General features: G+C 40.1%; 1 protein-coding gene across 5 annotated transcripts in view; it reads left to right on the forward strand.

Moving 5' to 3' along the window:
- Window positions 1-3,682: 3,682 nt before the first annotated feature.
- LOC307035141 (dedicator of cytokinesis protein 3-like) overlaps window positions 3,683-19,623 on the forward strand; it is a 48,049-nt gene continuing 32,108 nt past the window's right edge. For 2 of the 5 annotated variants that reach the window (XM_079674175.1, XM_079674176.1), the window contains exons 1-6: window positions 3,689-4,480; window positions 10,967-11,050; window positions 11,916-11,956; window positions 13,915-13,970; window positions 16,416-16,512; window positions 18,034-18,182. In XM_079674175.1, the coding sequence (XP_079530301.1) occupies window positions 4,444-4,480; window positions 10,967-11,050; window positions 11,916-11,956; window positions 13,915-13,970; window positions 16,416-16,512; window positions 18,034-18,182 (464 nt within the window). In that variant the 5' untranslated portion in view covers window positions 3,689-4,443. Of the gene's footprint in view, window positions 4,481-10,966; window positions 11,051-11,915; window positions 11,957-13,914; window positions 13,971-16,415; window positions 16,513-18,033; window positions 18,183-19,623 lie in introns of all 5 variants that reach the window. The other 3 variants (XM_079674177.1, XM_079674174.1, XM_079674173.1) reach the window with 3 other exon arrangements.

The raw sequence follows: 19,623 nt of genomic DNA on the forward strand, positions 1-19,623 counted from the left end.
TACACATCATTCTATTCAAATACAGCATTATAATATTTTATGCAGATGGTGATTCATATCTCCCCACTTTATTAGTTTTCACATAAAAAAAATGTTGTATACAAAATGCAGCAAAACTGTTTAATTTGCTTTTTTCTCCCCAATGAAACAAACATATAAACAAAATCAAGTATAAGAAGGTGACCCCCCCCTCCCCCCCAAAAAAACGTTGTTATATATATATATATATATATATAGTAAAAATAGTAAAATAGTAATTGATGACATCTACATATATATATATATATATATATATATATATATATATATATATATATATATATATATATATATATATATATATATATATATATATATATATATATATATATATATATATATATGTAGATGTCATCAATTACTATTTTAGATTACTATGATTGACATTGGATGCCAAAGAATCGTCTGTAAGAGGATTCGGATATATTCATTTTTCTAGTATCTTAGATACAGCATCAAAAATGGAGGACCAGTAACCTGAAAGTTAGAAAAGCCAAATGTATTCTTTTGCTTAGCCGTGGAATTTTAAATACATTACAAGAATCGTCAATAGATGGAAACACTCAGACTTTAGACAGATGAAGTCTGCGTGCCGCCTTAAATTGAATCAGGCCATGGCCGGTACATATTGGAGTGTAGTATTGAGCATAATCTGAACACTCAGCTGTAAAATGTACTTTCAGATCAGCCGGCCACGCTTCTCTCAATGCATCAAGACATGCGCAGATGACACAGTTTTATGAATTCCTACATGGCTGATCTTTAAATGAAACCATGTCCATCTACTTAAACGTCTGAAATTGAAGTATAAGGGAATTTTCTTAGTTAGCACTCTTACTCATATGCCATAGTTGGCACAGAATCGCTAAATACAAATTGGGGTTCCTATATTTTACCATCATGTCTGTGCTTGACAATGAAGATATCCTGCACATTCATGTTAAAACTACACCATACTACTGTTTGTAAATGTATCCTCCAATCACATCTCGTCTCAAATGATAGCTACTGTTCATCAGACCAGATCATAGGACTGGCTAACACCTGATGGAGCTCGAGTAAATACTGGACGGACCAGCCTTCAAGTGCTTGGGCCAAATAATTGGAATGAATTACAAAGGACGTAAGCACCCAAAAAGTCTGGTCCAATTGGATAGGTTTACTTTTTTCAGTTTTATTCTAGAGATGTAACGTATTGTTGTGTTTTTGTGTGACAGGCTTTTTTCGGTTTGTGTCTTATCTGTTCGATTTCTCCTGCTGTACTCGGGTCTCTCTTGCAAAACTGAATTACCTTATTAGATAGAGGTTATGATAATATGTTAATTGACCATTAAGGCAAAAATCATAGTCTATATAACAATTTAGTTAAATTACGTCCAATAAAATGAGGGTACAGTTTACCTGGCGTTATTTTATAAAGAAACTATGACAGTTGACATTTGCTTTAATAATTACCAGCAGATGAGTTTGCATATACATTTCAATCATATAATTGTTATGTTTCATATCTTTCCATGTAACTAATGATATCTTTATTGCCCTTGAAGTGTTAAGATACCTTACATTTACCATAACGTGACATTATTCAGGTCACTTGATGGTTGAATGGTGCATGCAGGGATTTGCCACTAAATGTTCCCGTTGCCTCCCCCACAGTTATTAATAGATCTTATTAAAATAGTCACAAGACCCATTTAAAAAACACCACACATTAAAATAGGATCAAATATGTTTACTAAATTGAGCTTGTGTGTTTGTGTGTGTGTCCATGTGTACAGACAGAGATTGTTTGTACAGCGAGCGCATGAAATGTATGATCCTGAGAAGAGTAAAGAAATAAGAATGTGTGTGTTTGCAGGTGATGGATGAGTTGGTAGGCCGTGCCTCTTATTACCTCCTCGGCTGGCTCTTATTGCCTGCTAGCTTTGGGAGTGTAGAAACAGATAGCTCGCTGTATTAGGCAATCCCTGTTTGCAGGGTACCGGTGTCTCGTCCTGTGCTGCTGCATCAGAGCAGCAGCTAAATGTAGCCTCTGCTCATAGCTGAGCAAGTGTAATGTTGTCAGAAAATGACAAGTGCATGAGACCTTTTCAAATCTTTAATTATATAATATGTCCTTTGTGCCAGCTTTAACAAGCATGCTGTAGTCTCACCTAACCAGATGTGCAGCAAGGATAGTTGCTTGTTATTTTGTACGTTTTATATTTTCTCTCAAATGTTTATTAGCTGGGATGCATATTTAGCTTTCAAAAACGCCCCACTCTCCTTCAGCTTTATGTATGTGAGTGGAACACCGCCCACAGTGTTCCACTTGAAGTAATAGACAGATGGGAGTCAGTCACAGCATCGCTATGATGGAGAGAAATTACCCTGCTGAATACTGCCCTCCCTCCCACACTACATCAAACTCACTGGACGCTCAATATTCACCAAATCACTCTATTTTTCTACTCATGATGGCCTTGTTTATAGGACAAGACAGCTTAATGCACTGAATGGACCAGACATGCATTGAGCAATGGGTGAGATACTGTATAACAAATGTTTTAGGAATACAACTGTTTATCCATCTGGTTTAAAACATCAGCCTCTATGTTCTCTTTCCACATCATGCTGTTGTTCACATGTTTAAATCAAGGTCTCGGGGGGACAGAGGGTCATTTTCAACACGGAACATAAATTGCGTTCCTGGAACGTTCACAAATATAAGGATAGGATGTTATATGCCTTACTGGAATACTTAGGTCACTTTGGTACGTATTGTTAACTCTGCAGGTTTAAGCTTCAGAGCAGTGAATGCATCATGTTCATCATTTCCCCACAGACTGTTTTACCAGCAGTGACTCACTTACTACGCCATAAAGTCAACTCAACTAAATTCATTGCATCACATCCGGTATACAGGATGTCATTAGAAGTCAAACCTTACAAACAAGTTGTTTCCTCGTATCTGGCAACATGTGGTGAGAGCTTAAGGCTGAATACAGTATTTATTTGAGTTTTAACAACAAAAGATGAACAAGTTAATATCGAGACAGTTCACAACTTCCTTCCCACCAGAATGTTCTTCAAAACATTTTGGAGGCTTACAAATAACTTAGACCATCACATGTCGAAATATAATAAAACAAATACTACATATAATGTACAGTATACAAAAAACGTACTCAATTTAAGTAGCCTACCGAACTGAATCTTCATATTAAATTCAGAAGAAGAAAACACTACATGCAGATGATTGTAGCAGATGTGTCTGAACCTATGGTCTGAACTCGGATCAAGGTCATATCCACACATCATGTTAACAGCTCGTTAATCCACAACATACATTTGTATTTTTTCAAAATCCACCGTTTATTTTACGTGAATGTCATCTATAAAGCAGCATGTTGTCGTGTGATGTAGGTCTAAAGAGAAATCCACTGTTTGTCCAACCTATCAATCAAATCCCAAGGGAAAAGTGGCCTTTAGGAATTAGTTGCATCCCATCAGTGTGGGAGCATGATTGCACTACGGTAGTAGGTCTGTTTCTTTGAAATGACTCAACCAGGAGGTGCTTCCCCACATGGTCTGATCCGTAACACCGGGAGCTACTTTATAGACCCTCAAAAGCTGTGCATCCAATCAAAAGAATGCAGACTGCCAGCCAGCTTACTAGCAAGAGAAAATGCTGTTTGTGATGGATGCAACTGCCATGCTGAGAGAGAGAGAGAGAAAGAGGGCGCATATATTTGCAAACGTTTGACACAGTGTTGACAAAACGAGTCATGTGACGACCATGAAGATGGCGCAGCTTATGTTATATTGCAGCTTTCTCAGTATTTTCTTGCAGCAGCTCGACAGTTCTGACCGCGGAACGATATCGCGACCTATTACCTCCTAATTACCGATCGATTGTGCGCGCTGCCTGAGCAGCCGGATCATCTGGAGCGGAGCGATTGGCTGAGGAAAAAAGGAGAAGAGAGAAAAAAACTAAGAAATTAAATAAATAATCTTCGAGGAAAAGAAGCATCTTTGTTCCACTTTAAATTCGGCTGCAATAACACCTTTTTACTGGAGACGAGAAAACCGCTCACCGTGTGCGTGCGAGCGTTCGTGCCTGCATGCGCGAGTGTGTATGTGTGTGTGTGTGTGTGTGCGCGCGTTACATTAGGTGGACACGGAGACTGCATCAGACTGGAGACACACGCCGGAACATAATAGAGAGGAGATATCGGTGCTTTCATGGTCCTTCCTCTCCCCTGCACACACACAAGCGCCAGGACAGAGATTTCGGTCGAGACATGAAGTCCCATGTTTGAGCAGCCAGGATCATTTGTAGCCTTCAGCTCTCATTTTCTAGCAGCATCATCTCACGATATCGACATAATGTGGCTTTCTCTACCGGAGGGAAAATAACCAAATATGTGGATACCTACAGAAGAGGAGAAAATCGGAGTTGGTAAGTCAATTGCATCCTATATTGATTATCTAATGATGTTTTTTTTAATTTATCTTATTTTAATTGACTTTATTAATACAGCGCTGTGATGACAGTTTTTCCACGAGAAACACCCAATGTGTGTTCATCGACACCCCGCATAGGCTATCCAGACCATTTCCCCTCTTATTATGCCTATTACACCCAATGAAAAAAACACACACACTTGTAATGGCTGATATACACGGCCAGTGACTGCATTGAAAGGGAAATTGCGTGGGATGATACAGCCTACAGCCCACCACCTTAAAGATGCTATCGCAGTCTATACACAACCGCAGGCGGTGCTTTAGATCCAGCTCTTACTCTTGGTTGTGTTTTTTTTATATATATAAAAATAAATAAGAAAATGCGTCAGTGTAGCATTTTAGCCTTTATTCTTATGAGCATATCTGGAGGGGGAAGAGGGGAAAAAACGATTCGTGTTGAAACCACGAGGGGGCATCGTGACTGCGTCCCTCCAACAGGTGTAGGTTGGTTGAGTGGAGCCGGAGTCTACCTGTAGGAAGACATCAGCCCTAATGCTGCTGCTGCAATGGACTGCGCTGTAACAAATACCACATTTCATCCCTGCATGTGTGCACTTTGACCCAGAGGGAAAGGTGAAAGTGCAACATCAGCGTTTCCCCATTCAGATTAGATTATGGACGAAAAAAAAATCAAAGCGAGCTGTTTACAATCAAGTCTCCAATAGAATAGGCAACAATTACGCCATGAGACACCACACGGTCATCACTAAGGGACTGCTGAACCCCACTGCCACGGCCAAGGTGTCTATAGCTGTGATTATCCTAGGTTTTCAATAGGGGAATGAGTCATTTCCAGATGCTCTACAGCTGTTACTCGTGCTGGCTTGCACATGATACTCCCCCCTCATATAAACGCCCACACATATACACTTTGTTTGGAGGCATTACATTTGTCACCATCGTTTCATAAAGACCGCAGGATGAGAGTCCCAAATGGCAATCCACCATAATATCGGCTCTTGTTGTGGCTGTACAGTAATCATCTTATCGCATTCAGTCGTTTGTGGGTTTTTTTTTCTTCCACGCATCCACGCATGAATCTCTCAGATTCACTGCAGGTGTTTTTTTTTCTTTGCGCAAATATATCGGGGTTTTAACAGAGAGGAAGTGAGGGGAAGCAACAGTTCTCCGCAGCCTCCGCAGCAGTGGAGTGACCTGGCTCTGTCCATGGTGCTCAAATGCGGGGAAGCAAAGCGCCTTGAACCTACACAGTACATACTGTACATTGTAACAGCAGCCCACATTACTCTGCTACAATTTTCCCCTTCGCCTGAGGGAACGTGTTGACATACTAGGTTCAAAATCACACGTTAACTGGCAGTACAGTCCGTTTTCTCCTCTCCTCCTGACTCCTCTGTTATTAGCACCATTTTGCACATTTCCCCATTATCTTTGCTTATTTTGTCCCTGCCTGTAAATTGTCTCTCACCAATAATGCCATACACCAATATGAACCTGAGCCGTGATCTTTAGCAGCAACCCAGGCCTTTATTCTCTGTTCTATTTTTAATGGGCTCCATCTAAACAGGAAACAGTTGGAGACCACCTCATGAAATGTTAATGCCTTTCTTCGAATTGTTGCCTGTTCATTATTTTCTTTGTTTATGCAGGAACTAATATAAGTTTGTAAATCACTTGCATAGTGGCAGCATAGGCCTGGATTTGAATGTGCTTTAGGGTTGCCCGGCTCTTTCCACTCAGCAACAGCACTTAATTTTCTTGAATTATTTAAATCACCAACTAATTTATACCTACTTTTTCTGCCTTATTTAATAACATATTTGTAAAAATGTTGTACCCCAAGGAAAATGCAAATTTTAAAATAAAAAACACAATGTGGGAGGTTAACATTACAATAGATTTTAAAAATTAAATCGATCCTCGGTCCAGTCTTTTTAAAATAACTTTTATTCGCAAATGAGTCCCTAATGGATTCCTCTCATATAACCAGAGGTATTGCAAGAGTCTTAACACTTTTATTGGAGAGATCTCTCTGACTGTAAGCCATTACCTGCCCACATGAGAAAGAGAGAGAGCGAAACAAAGATGTAGCCACATGAACGTGTCTCAGGCACAAACTACTGTAGCAGTAACATGAAATAATCTAGCGGGCTAGGCCACCATTATCTGGAATGGACAGATCGAGGATCAAACGTGTTCAGGAGAGAACAAAAGATGGAGCTAATGTTCAACTGAGAGTGGGATTAGAGAGATGAATGTAGCCCAAAGTAGCCATGATTTGAGCTTGATTTCGGTGAGCACTTTTGGATTCATCATGGGCACTGATTTACAAATCTCCTTAGTACTGTCGTTTTCTGTACCTCAACTGCACTTAAAACCATTAAAGTATACCTATTGTTGCATGTGTGATCATGTTGATGGTCATTTAAAGTGTTTTGAGGTCGTCATCTTGCGGCTACACAGACCCCTGCAGCTGAGTAGCGTGCCTTTTATTCTGTGACACTGGTTTGGGATCCGATACGGTAACATGCTCCTCTGCCTCTGTGGCAGACATCCCTAGGTTAGCAATACGTCGGCGCAGTAATGCGTCTGAGTAAGGGATTCTGCATATAAGTCGTGCTGAACAACATGACTCAGTGGGCGAAACCCAAAGACTGTTGTGTACATTTGAACTTTGCTGGATCTGGGACAGAACTACTCAAGCAGGCCTTCATGGCCTTCACACTCACATTGCATTAGTGAAATGGTTGAAGGATCCACTCGGTAAGCAGTTAGGCTTCAGATGTACCAATCATGAATCAGGCTGGAACTAAAAGACAATAGAAAAACCAAAGAGTTTTCAGTGCTGCATTTAAGATGAGCACAGTGTCTTTTTTAATAATAATATTTCTCAGCACAGTGGTCCCCATTTATCACTCAGTTGTTTTGAAAAAGCAGAGCGTTTATAATCCATAATAATGTTTACTGGCAGGTTTTTGATGGCATCTTCACTCAGCAGAATATGTCTCCCCTGTGGACCATTGTACAGTTAGGAACTCTATGTGTCTCTCGCTGATTCTAACACAAGGTCATCAGGCCGTTCATGCTGTGTGCTAATCGCTATATTACATATAGAGGAAAACATTTTTCAAGACATGTTGGCAAGTACAAATATTAACGCTGGAAGGTGATACTTGTCTCCCTCATCTGCTGTAAAAGAACAATTATGTTTTTGTTGATAGATTACATATTGGAGTTGGCTTGACCATAACAATGACAGGAAACACGAGAGTGGAATACAAGACAAATAGGTCAAAGGTCAACGTCATACAGAGGGGCTTGAGTACATGGAGCTCGGATTTCTACAGAAAATAATCTGTCAGGATCATATTTGTATTTTTTACCTCTACTCTGACATGTTTACGTGCTTTAATGTTCAAAAACTCATTGTTCTCATACTGCCTGTGCTGCAGCTCCTCTGTTCACCCTCTGTCTTAAACCAGAGCCCAGTCTGCTCTGATTGGTTAGCTGGCCGGCTCTGTTTTGATTGGTCAACCTCTTAGAGAAGTCCCGTCCCCTAGCCTTTCACGCACGATGTGTTGGAGCGCCAGCCAATAGAAGTGCGAGTGTTATATAGCGATGTCACTATGTTGCGGAAGTAAACAAAGGAGTCCAATGGAGGCGTTTCAGGCAGAGGGAGGGGGGGGAGTGTGTGGGAGAGAAACTCCCTCTGGAGATAACTTTGGGTATTTAGCCTTTGAAGCCCATTAACATGTACAGAAACCTATACCACACATTAGAGGAAAGGGAAACCACTAAAAATCCTAGTAGGGCCCCTTTAACAGAATATTAAGAGAAGATATAAGAGACGTTCAAGAGAATGTTGCTGCACAAATGAGATCCTTGGATTGCCACATTTTTCTTGCAATCATCACATAGCAGCTCTTCTTACATCGTAACACTGCAGGATTCTATTAACAAGGTGAGGGTTTTAGTGGCATTCTAGGCTGCTGTTGAAGAGCGGCAACTTAGAAAATAAGGCACAACAGAGGAAGAGCTTTCTTAATTCTCACTCAGGCTGATTTTAAAAGGTATTTTGTGCTCCAGTATATCTCTGGTCTCCTGAGTCTAATGCTTTTGACTATGAGGCTTGATATTCATTGGGTGCATTTTCTTCTACTATTCTCAGTATTAGGAGACCAAAGTGACACCATAAATAGTGTCAACTTCAGCGCTTGAATGTCATAACTTCTGCGTGATTAAATCCAGAATGATAACATGTTTGTTTATTCAGGAGATGGCGGTGGTAGTAATTAGGTACTGTTATGGAAAATAAACTCCAGCGTCTGTTCTCACTTTACACCAACTCAGAAAAACTGGATTCTTAAGAGACTGTTTCCAGGATGTTAAAAATGTTATCTGAAGAATAACTCTGAGAGATTTGAGTTTATATTTTGCCCGTCGACAACTATTATCATTTAAAGTTTAGTTAATTAAATCTAGCATTTAAATGAATCACCCTTTTATACTTCATGAGTAAACCTGTCTGGCTTTAAGTTGTAATTCTTCTACTTTTCTGGAGAATTATTTAGCTATTTGAATTATTTAGCTATTTCCTTGGTTTTCGTCTTTATAGATTTGCCTAGCCTGATATTTATTTATGAAAATGCATTACATCTCTTTGCTGCCATCAACATTTTCGCCAGCCAGAAGATACAAAAACATGTATTTTTCCTTCTTCTTTACAAACAGTGGGATTTTTTCTTTTTTTAAAAAGCAGTCATGCCCTTTAAACCGAACATCTGATATTAAATGAGTGAATAGATGCAGTTGCTAATAGAGGTATGGATAAGTAAACATATATATCTATGATACATTGAACAATGGAGAGGTGGCGAGGTGTGAGGAGACTGGAGGACAGCAGGAGTCTCCTGCTGTGCTTAAGCTCCATAATTCCTACCAGTGAGTTTGTGGTTACACAATAGCAGCCTTAAGATGCCATGTGGACTATATGCAACTAAATCGAGGGACAGTCTGGACTGATATTATGTTGCTCAGCAGAAATGTTTGCTTTTGCCAACATTTCCACTGCCTGTCCCATCAGTCCTTCCAACATCCTACGTTCAACATGTTGAAGTATAAAAATATGCATTTTCTTGTTTTTTTTGTTTTGTGGATATGATAATACTCTGAAGCTTTTAGTCACAATGAAAGAGTGTTTACACAGCTTGGAGGTTTTGTCAGGGTGGACTATGAAAATACGAATCCGCTTGATGTGCCCATCTCTCTCGAACATGACAAGCTCATCTTGTTCTGACATGGCCTCCGCTAAAGAGTTTTAAAATGGTGTGAGTGCAGGTTTTGCAATTCAAATGAAATAGAGGCCATTAAAGAATAGCACTCTAAAATAGGCAATACTTAGCCCTGGCTGGAAAAGAGCCCCAGGCAGAGGCAAAAGGTGACAAGGAGGCTCTCTTAAGTCTATCCATCTCTCTGACTCTAATACATGCCTAATACGCTTGACTTGAACTCTAGCGCCATGCAGCATCCGTAAGCATCGCCATTTAAAAATGCCCAGATCCACGCAGCAGTTACAGTGAAGAAAGCCCTCCAGTTTGTAGATGATCTGTTGCCATAGTTACCCGAGCACAGGAACTGAGCACTCGTTACCCTCAAACAGGCAACTGAGCCGAGCCCAAGCCCCTCCTCCTCTTCCTCCCCCTCACTGGGTCCCCTGGCTAGTTCATTAGCATAATGATTCACACCAAACTCCCCTCGAAGGGCCACCATTTGTAGGTTTAAAATCATCAGTGGAGCCCTGTCGTAGTTAAACAAGTTTGTCTTTACTGAGCCCTGTATGTTACATAGATGAAAAAAAACTGGCTCCAGAGGCCATCCCATTGTGAAAGTCTTTACTGTGGCATCGTCCCCTGAGGAATAATCATGTTCTTAATCAGTGTTTGAGTCACAAGATGTTTCTGTGTACGGTCAAAGACTGCATGATGCTGCAAAAGCGGGTGGCTTGGAAGATTTATTATGTTAATACCGACTTATGATAAAGCAGCGTTTACTACTTAGCAGATTGTGTGGGCTCTATTTTGGGAGACAGTTCAATTAACTTAACATTCCACAAAAATCAGGCCGCTTAAGAATTAATTGCTTATTAAAATGACTACCCACTTCAGGGTGGGAGCTTGTTTACAGTTTGCTAAGCAGTGGTTCCTGTGTGTCAGCGAATTTAGATGTTTGTGTTTAACAGCTTATTAAAAGTCCTGCTTCAACCCAAAAAGACATGCTGTGCAGAGATTTTACACTTTATACATTATATAGAGACCCCAAGAGAGAGGCCTCTTGCTTAATCAGAGGTCACAAAAATGACACAAAGAATATATTTAGTATACAAAAATACATCACAGTCAAATCAGGTCAAATATGTGTTCTCATCACTGTTGTCTCATGACTGTTTTTCTCTTTTCAGTGATCTGCAACTTCCGGTCATCAACATGTCAGGCCTTAGTCCTGGAGATTGGGGAAACTGTACAGATTTTGGAGAAGAGTGAAGGTAAAAGCAATCCCGCCCAAATGATTGTGTTTGATTGTAAATAACAATCAGATCTGTACTGCAGAGAGATATCATGTGACTAAAGTATACATGTTCACTCAGGCCTAAGGGTCCTTCTTTCCTAGTATTTTATATGGGTTGACTAACTCTGCATACTAATGTAAAAACAAATCTAGACACAGTATTTAAATGTGATTAATTTTAAGTTCAATACATAAATTAAAGCATACTGTTTTTCTGCGCCAGATCTAAGGTTAATCATAGAAGTAGGCTTTGAAACACCATTCAAACCATCATGTTGTAAAAACTTAATTTCACAGGTCCATATTTCCTAATAAATCTCCTGAGAGAGTCCTGTTAGACACTTTTCTGCTTACAGTATGTTATGGAAAATAGAGTCTAGTAAAGCAGTTATTATAAGCAGTTATTGATTTCCAGATCTTGACCTAAAAATAAACTGCACCATCACACCAAAAGAAGGATTCACTGAAGCTAACACAAAATAAAATCCTAACAGGGCGGATTTTATGTAACTTTTTGGGGAAATTATGATATAACTTCAATACAGCCCTATACCTGGTGGTCCACCATACTAACTGCTAAATAGGCTTACAGAACTGATTTCACGGATTTCTTTACCATTTCATGACCAATAAAATGACAAAGCAGTCAATATAACAGTTAGTATAATTATTTTATTTTAAGCAAGTAAGTTAGCTAGCAAAAAACGGTAATGAATTACATTCGAATTAACATATCGAGTACAAGTTCAATGAAGGTAAAAAGTAATGGCGCATCTTTCTTTACAATGTGTTTCATTGTAATGTAGCAAGGTTTTTTAATGTGAATTTTGCTCTTCCTTTAGGATGGTACAGAGGCTTTTCCACCAAGAAGCCTTCTATCAAGGTAATTATAACAGCATCCAAAAATGACTGGTTGGAGATTGGGTTAGTTCCTGGAGGCTACTTACAGTTCTCAGCATTTTGAATATGTGAGCAAATTAATCTCATCAACACTGGCATACTTGAAGTACAGAATCAAAATACAAAGATCTATTTGGACTTAAGACACAACCTTGTACTGTAGTGCAGCAAACTGAATAAGTTGTCGGAAAGCCAGTAATCATAGTAAAGTTAACACATATTTAAATAAACACAGTAAGAATCGCCAACTGGTCTCTTTGTAATACAGAGTTGTCTCCACGTGAAGCTTTTATTTGATAGAGACCAATGCGTTTTTGTGAATGATAATGTGACATGAGAGATGTGCTTCCCAAAAATAACTTTGTCTAGACAACAAAGACATTAATGACTGATTAACTTATTGAATGGAGCTTTGTTTGACAAAAATAGAAATCTCCTGACCTGTTTTTCAAAACAGGTCAGGAGATTTCTGTGTCTATACACATTTTTAACCAAGATGTTCTGACTTCATATCATAAAAACACTAAGACTAATTGGAGGGCCGTCTACACACGGCAAATACAGAGACAAGAAAATATACAATTAATCCAACCTTGGTTTGAGGCCGATGCCACCTCTATCATTTATTTTATGTTTGTACAATGGCAATTTACAGAATAGCATCCCAGAATAGCACCATGGAGCCACCACTCTGTGTGCTGTATTACCACTCTGCTGTTTTGTCTCCTGTGCAGAATTGTTTAAAACATCTCAATTTGGTTTTCCTTTCAGCCAGCAGATGGTGCAATTAGTGATCTAAAAGCATATTTTCAAGCAAAAAAAAGCAATTGAAAAATACATAAAAATAAAACTCGGTTTTAATCCATAACATGAAATACACTGTTTTCTTCAGTGTTTCCTGCAGGAGAGAAGCAGCACACACTTATTGTGGTGTTATATTTTTGATCAAGGCAGAAATAAAGTTAAGATGGAGGGTAGAACAGAGAGATTGAATCCACTCTACAGTCGGCATCATTATGATAAATCCTACTCAGTAAGTAAAGAGCATAGGTGAAGACTAATACAGCCCCATCACTGCCTAAAGAGATCAATACTCTGCACTGCAATAAGTGGTTATTATATACGACTGACACATCCGCTTCTTATAGGATTGATTCTTCCGTAAAAACTGTTTATGACAGACTCCATCCTTGACAACCTGTAACAGAGCCCAATAGCCATTACACAAGCAGTCGTATTATCAGAAACAAAAATACCAGATGTATTATAAAAAAAACACAAGAGCAGCAGGTCATCTGTTGCCATTTCGTATGTGTAATTTTAAAATAAAATGTCAGAAGCTGAAGTGTTATGTGATGCTGCTGTAATGTTTTAAAAGAAGCACAAAAGCTGTCCAGTCCTGGTAAATGTAGGTGTTAGTGGCTTCATGCTGTCCTTCCCTACTCTCATCAGCTATTTACAGTTCTTACTAACACCCCTCCATTTTGTTATGTACTCTACTGCCCACTTTCAATCGCCCCCATGCTCTCTCTATGCTGAGAGGAATTAGTTTGGCTCACTGTGGCCAATTCTTCACATCTGGCAGATTAGAATAAGAAAGATGAACTGCAAGGGTGGCACCACTCAGTCTCTCATGCCCTTCCCCTGCTAAGCCAAGCCACAAAAGGGCTCATCATCTCTGTGGTGTGTGTGCACGCAGTATCATTTATTCTCTGCATGTCAGCATACAGCATAGCAGAAATGGTCTAAACATATAAAGCAAGAGTGAGCTAGCAATTCCTTCAACATATAATATGTGGCCAGCAGAAGTGTATCTTAACTTGAAGGCATTGTACCACATACAACACAATACTGTACACGTTGGTTACATGTTGCAGGAGAATTAAGAACGTGATCCTGTCACACTCGGTAACATCTCTGCTCCCTCCTCTCTGTCCACAGGGGATTTTCCCAGTCAGCTATGTCCACTTGAAGAAATCCACAGTGACCAACAGAGGGTAAGTCGTTTGATGTTTTAGTTGAGCTTGCACAGCGTCATAATTAGAGATGCGCTTATCTAACTTATTTTGATGGATGTACCCCGCCGCCATACAGGCACCAACATACGATAAAGAAAGACTGAGTAGCAAATAAAAATCTGTGCATTCACTAGTGTGCTCCGGTGAAGGTTGCAGATGTCAATACATATATTTGGTAATGTTGGAAAGATCTATATACTCACCAATACTAATTTGTTGTTACATAAACACATTATTGACATACTGTGGCACTGGCAGTGTCAACACAATCCAACATGCAAAGCTACGAGTAAACAAAACATGCTTTTGAATCTGAAATACATGCAGAGACGGACTAGTTAGACTAGTTTTGGGTGGGCAGTTTGATAATAAAGCAATCCCTTCAATATGATAGATTGTATTTGGCCCTTTGTATTTGTATTTGAGTTGATTTGATGGGAATTAAAGGGATAATATCAGTGTATTGAAATGTAAGGTAATTAATCATTTTTACCAGTCTCTTCCACTTATTTTGTTTAACATTTAATAATACCTAATGTACTTCATCATGGCAAACTGTAATCTCACAATGTTAAAGTAAACACAACATAATAGAATATTTTATCCATGTCACCAACCCCTACAACCATACTTGTCAACCCTCCCGATTTTCGCGGGAGTCTCCCGATTTCATTGCCCTCTCCCGGTTTCCTCCCGGGGTCATATTTCTCCCGATTTCTGACAAAATCAGATTTACTCAGGACTGTTTCCGCTCGGACTTTAATACAGCTACACCATTGTTTGGTTTCCATTGTAACACGTCTCTTTAGTAGCGCGCAACTGAAAGTCTGACGGGGTGAGGCAGATACTCACAGAAAACAGAACAAGAATCGACAACTACTCTACTCTCTGCTCACTCCTTACCTGCCCACTACTCACTCCTTTCCTGCCCACACATATGCTCCATCAAGGATGGTGCTACAGGCCGCAAGGCATTGCATTTAGAACTACAATAAGCATGTTAATATTAATCTAACAGCTCCGGCGATAAACTAACCCCCCCCCCCCCATTTTGCATTTTGAAATGCTCCCGATTTCTGAGGTCTCAAGGTTGGCAAGTATGCCTACAACCAGTGTCGGTCACACTAAGAGTAGAGTGAAGGGAACATCTTTGCACATGCAGGACACATTTCATCATATTTGAATTGGTTTATTATTGAGTAGACACATAAACAAAACTAAAATAGCTTGTTGAATTTATTGCAGCACATAGCATTTTATGTAGGAGGGAAGTGCAGCTCAAAATACTGAAGACAACATCAGCAGTGGTTTCTCTACAGATCCGTATCTAACATTGACACATAGAGGAAGGATGATATTAGCAATGCTATCTGTTTGTTCTGTACTAGTCAGGAGCTCGTATCAATCATTACACAGGGAGTATGATGCAGATACATCAATGTGTTCATCTATAAGACAACTTTCATTGGACAGTCTTTAACATGTATGCATGCTCTCTCACACACGCATGCACACAACTGCACACACAGTGGAGGTCATCCAAAGTTCCCGTCGCAAAGCCGGCCCCTGATGTATCGGCTAGAATAAAAGTGATGACAAAACATGCGGCAGATCTCTTTCTCAGTCTGAACTGATGGAGGTTAACCCTGCAGACTGGGAGCTGTGGCTCAGTGTGGACTGGGAGTTTGCTGTTACATCTCCCAGTTGAGCTTCCACATAGCAGCAGAATTGTTGTTTCCACTCAAACAATTAAAAGTGCACACTTGGAAATCCACATTATTATACCTCCTCGCTCCAGGAGTTGCACTTTGGGAAATGTGCTTTGCTGTCTCATGGAGTTAATGAGGTGACACACCTTCTGCATATCTGTGGTTCTCCCAGAGCGTTCGTGCCACAGACAATAACCCTGAGTCATGGTGTAATGGATGGAGACGCTTCCCTTGTTGCAAGAATCAATGATACAGTATTAAAGATAATTCTTTCAGAACAGGCCGGAGCTTAGTGAGCAAAGTTTCAGTAGAGAATTAACCTTGGTTTAGTGTTTCTCTGAGTGTGGTCGCACAGGAAGGATGTGTGTTGTGTTTTTTACTGAAGTGCTCTACCTCCCCTGCAGCCAGGGAACATATTCTTACTCTTCATAAGATTACTCTCTTTTTCATTTCATTGCTGTTACTAATTTAAAAGCTGGCCTCAAGCTGTGGCATTAATGCCTGCGGTATTATGTCAGTTTTGAGCAGGCGGAAATTACAACATGTTAGTTGTTTAACATTTAAGAAGTAATCAGTTACTTGTCCTCTACTAACGTTACTCAGCTCGGCATTAGCTATCTGCTCAATTAATCCGGCGACTTTGCATCACTGCCGAACAACTGTCTGTATCATTGTGCACGCTCACATTCATCTACATGTTTCTCTTTTGCTGCAGGCTGTGTGAGACGGTGGTGCCCCTGGAGGACCCCATCATCACAGAAACCACCTCCACACTGCAGGAATGGGGGGTCTTGTGGAAGCAGCTCTATGTGGTCAGTAGCACTATATTACAATACATCGCCGTCATCTTGAAACAAAACACCAAGCAATACATGTGAGACTAAATCTAACACATTTGCAAGAGAGTTGGAACAAAAAGATATTGCGTCTATCGTTGTTTCATTTCCATCCTCCGTAGGGGTTTTGGTGGAATAATCTTTTCCAGTATGTTTTATTCTTCCCTGCACTTAATTAAACACCTGTATAACCATCAACTATAGTGAATAACCCAAAGAGATACAGTGCTAACATACAGTGAAAGCCCCTTTAGATATTTCCCATTAGCATGTCGTTCTGACTGCCAGCCTACATTTTCATATACTATCTCTGTAGGAACAGGAATGGTGGCCACAGATAATGGCCTGCAGACCTGTCGCATGCAATTTCATGCTGTGTCATTCAGCCATTGATTGATTTAAGCCTCCCTCTCGTAGTTTGTGCATCATCTTAAGATCCAGCTCTGCTCGCCACCTTCAGTCAGCCTTTACTTTCCCGGGCAAAAGTGATTACTGGAAAACCTAAAGCATTCTTAATCCTGCTATGTGTCGAGGGGGCAGGCAGAAGTGGTTGGTAGGGTTTGGAGTTTGGAGCTGAGTAGATACATTGCGGAGCTGGCAGCGAGTTTTTACATAACCTCTCACTGAGGACTGCTCATGCTCTGAGCAACTAAGGAGCCGGAGGCGCTGGTGTAGTGATGTAACTTTCTCTGAAGCCCGACTAATGCGAAGCGCTGATTTAACAGAACCCGCTTTGGTGCTCACCCCCTGTGTGATATGGGCCATGTTGCCACAGTTGCATCCATAATAATAGGATGTAGCATTGGCTAAATGTTGTTACATTTCACCTTATTGTTGCCAATTACAATTCATGGGATTACTTCAGGGAGCAATGGCCTAAGCATAACTGTGTATCTGTTTTAATGTACGTAATTAGCCCCGCAGAATAGACACCCGAAAGGGCTCATCAACCCTGAAAAAAATCTTTGTTTTCCAGCAGCCTTTGAGAACATGCAGGGCTTATCCTCATTAAATTTACATCGGCAATGTGGTGCCGCTTAATCTTTGTATTTATGTAAACAAACCTGGGTGGTAATGTGGACTTGTCGTGCCATTACGGAGAACACAAAATCACAAAATGCCTGAATTAAAAGGGTTGTCCTTAGTTTACGACAAATAGTGATGAAAGTCATTACCGTGAGGAGGTCAAAGCAAGGGGAATACCATTTTTTGTTTCGTTAGCAGTGCGACTTAAATGTCAGAAGCATCACACATTTGTTCTCCTAACTGCACAGGCTGGCAAGTAGTGGTTAGAACATGATTTGTGTCTTGATCCTACTTTGACTGAATAACAAATCATCAGAGTCTGATATCAGAGAACAATCTGCTAGTAACCTTTTGTTTTCTTTCAGTGCCCAGCGCTGTAGTTAAAGAGGGCAATTAATAATCTCTACATAAATGCTGCAGCAGAAGAAGATCACATATCCTAACCAAGCCTGTTTTTGGATGCTCCAACAGAAACACAAGGTGGATCTATTCCATAAGCTGCGTCATGTGATGAATGAGCTCATCGACCTGCGCCGACAGCTGATCCAGGGTCACCTCGCCCAGGATCAGACTCGTGAGATCAAGCGGCACATCACTGTACGACTCGACTGGGGCAATGAGTGAGTGACTCTTGTACTGAATTGTATTGAGATTGGCTGCACAAGGAATAAAGTATTTCCTTGGCACTGGAGAGATCTACAACACTGGATGAGTGGGTGCGGGATAACATCCTCTATGATGTAATTTTATGGTCATTTAGCAGATGAGTGAATCTCAAGCGGCTTAAAGTCAATGCACATCCCCCTGGAGGAACTGTAAAGACATATTCCCACTGTTGCTAGTTTAAAACTCCATCCAACTCAACTGTGACAGGCATCCATAACAGATCAAACATATGAGGGCTCCCTCTCAGCTGAGAAAGAACTTTATATGAAGTGGCTGTCAGTTTATTATAAAATAATTGCACATACAACTACACCAATATTTACATGAACTATTATGAGTGTAATGTAAAAAAAACACTCAGAAGTGGAGCCTGAAATTCCCTGTATTCTGTTCACCATGCGTGTTGAGGTCACTGCTTCATATTGCACACTGACCTGAGAGCTGTAGTGATCTAATTTCATGGTTAAAAGATCACAGCAGCCCTGACTGCATGTTTCGAGGCTGCACGATTTAGTTTGAAATATAAAAGCATGAACTAGAGGTGTAAGGAAACACTTAACCTCTTTAATCCATAGACGCTTTGGTTGGTCTGTTTAATACATAATCGTCTCGGAGTGTTTAAGTAATATTTAAACCTAATAACCCGAAATCTTGTCATCAGTACATGCCTAAACCAAAATTGACTGTTGATAGTGCTGCCATCGCAAAAATAGTTTGAGTGATGATTTAAACTGTAGCTGGTAGTCCTCGAGCAGAGTGATACAGATTACTGTTTATATAAGGAGATATGTAAGTGGTTGTAAGTGTAAACGTTTGTGTTATATCATATTTTGAGTCTACTAAAAAACCATAATATTAATTTTCTGATGCATTTCTGGAGTTTAAACAGTCTAATTATGATGAGCAAAATAAATGACCTAAAATAAATTAAAGGGGACTATTGTGCTATTTTTTTGGTTCATATTTATGACGTGCCTTTACTGTGAAATGTCCTCTTTTCACCCTCTGTCTGAAACCAGAGCCCAGTCTGCTCTGATTGGTTAGCTGGCCGGCTCTGTTGTGATTGGTCCAACTCTTAGAGAGGTCCCGCCCCTTATCACAAACAATGTGTTGGAGTGCTAGCCAAAAGAAGCACGAGTGTTACATAGTGGTGTCACTATGTTACAGAAGTAAACAAGGAGTCAAATCGTAGGCGTGGGAGAGAAACTCCCTCTGGAAGGAACATAGGGGCTTTGAACCTTTGCAGACCATTCCCACACACTACAGGAAAGGGAAAACTCCGAAAAGGATTATGGGGCCCCTTTAAATAAAAAGTAGCATTTGATAGAAATCATTATTTTTAAACTAAGTAGAATACCTTAGTGAATGTTAGAAGGCATGTTTATATAGTGTCAT

The sequence above is a fragment of the Notothenia rossii genome (assembly GCF_949606895.1).
Source record: "Notothenia rossii genome assembly, chromosome: 4".
In the NCBI taxonomy this organism is placed as follows: Eukaryota; Metazoa; Chordata; class Actinopteri; order Perciformes; family Nototheniidae; genus Notothenia; species Notothenia rossii.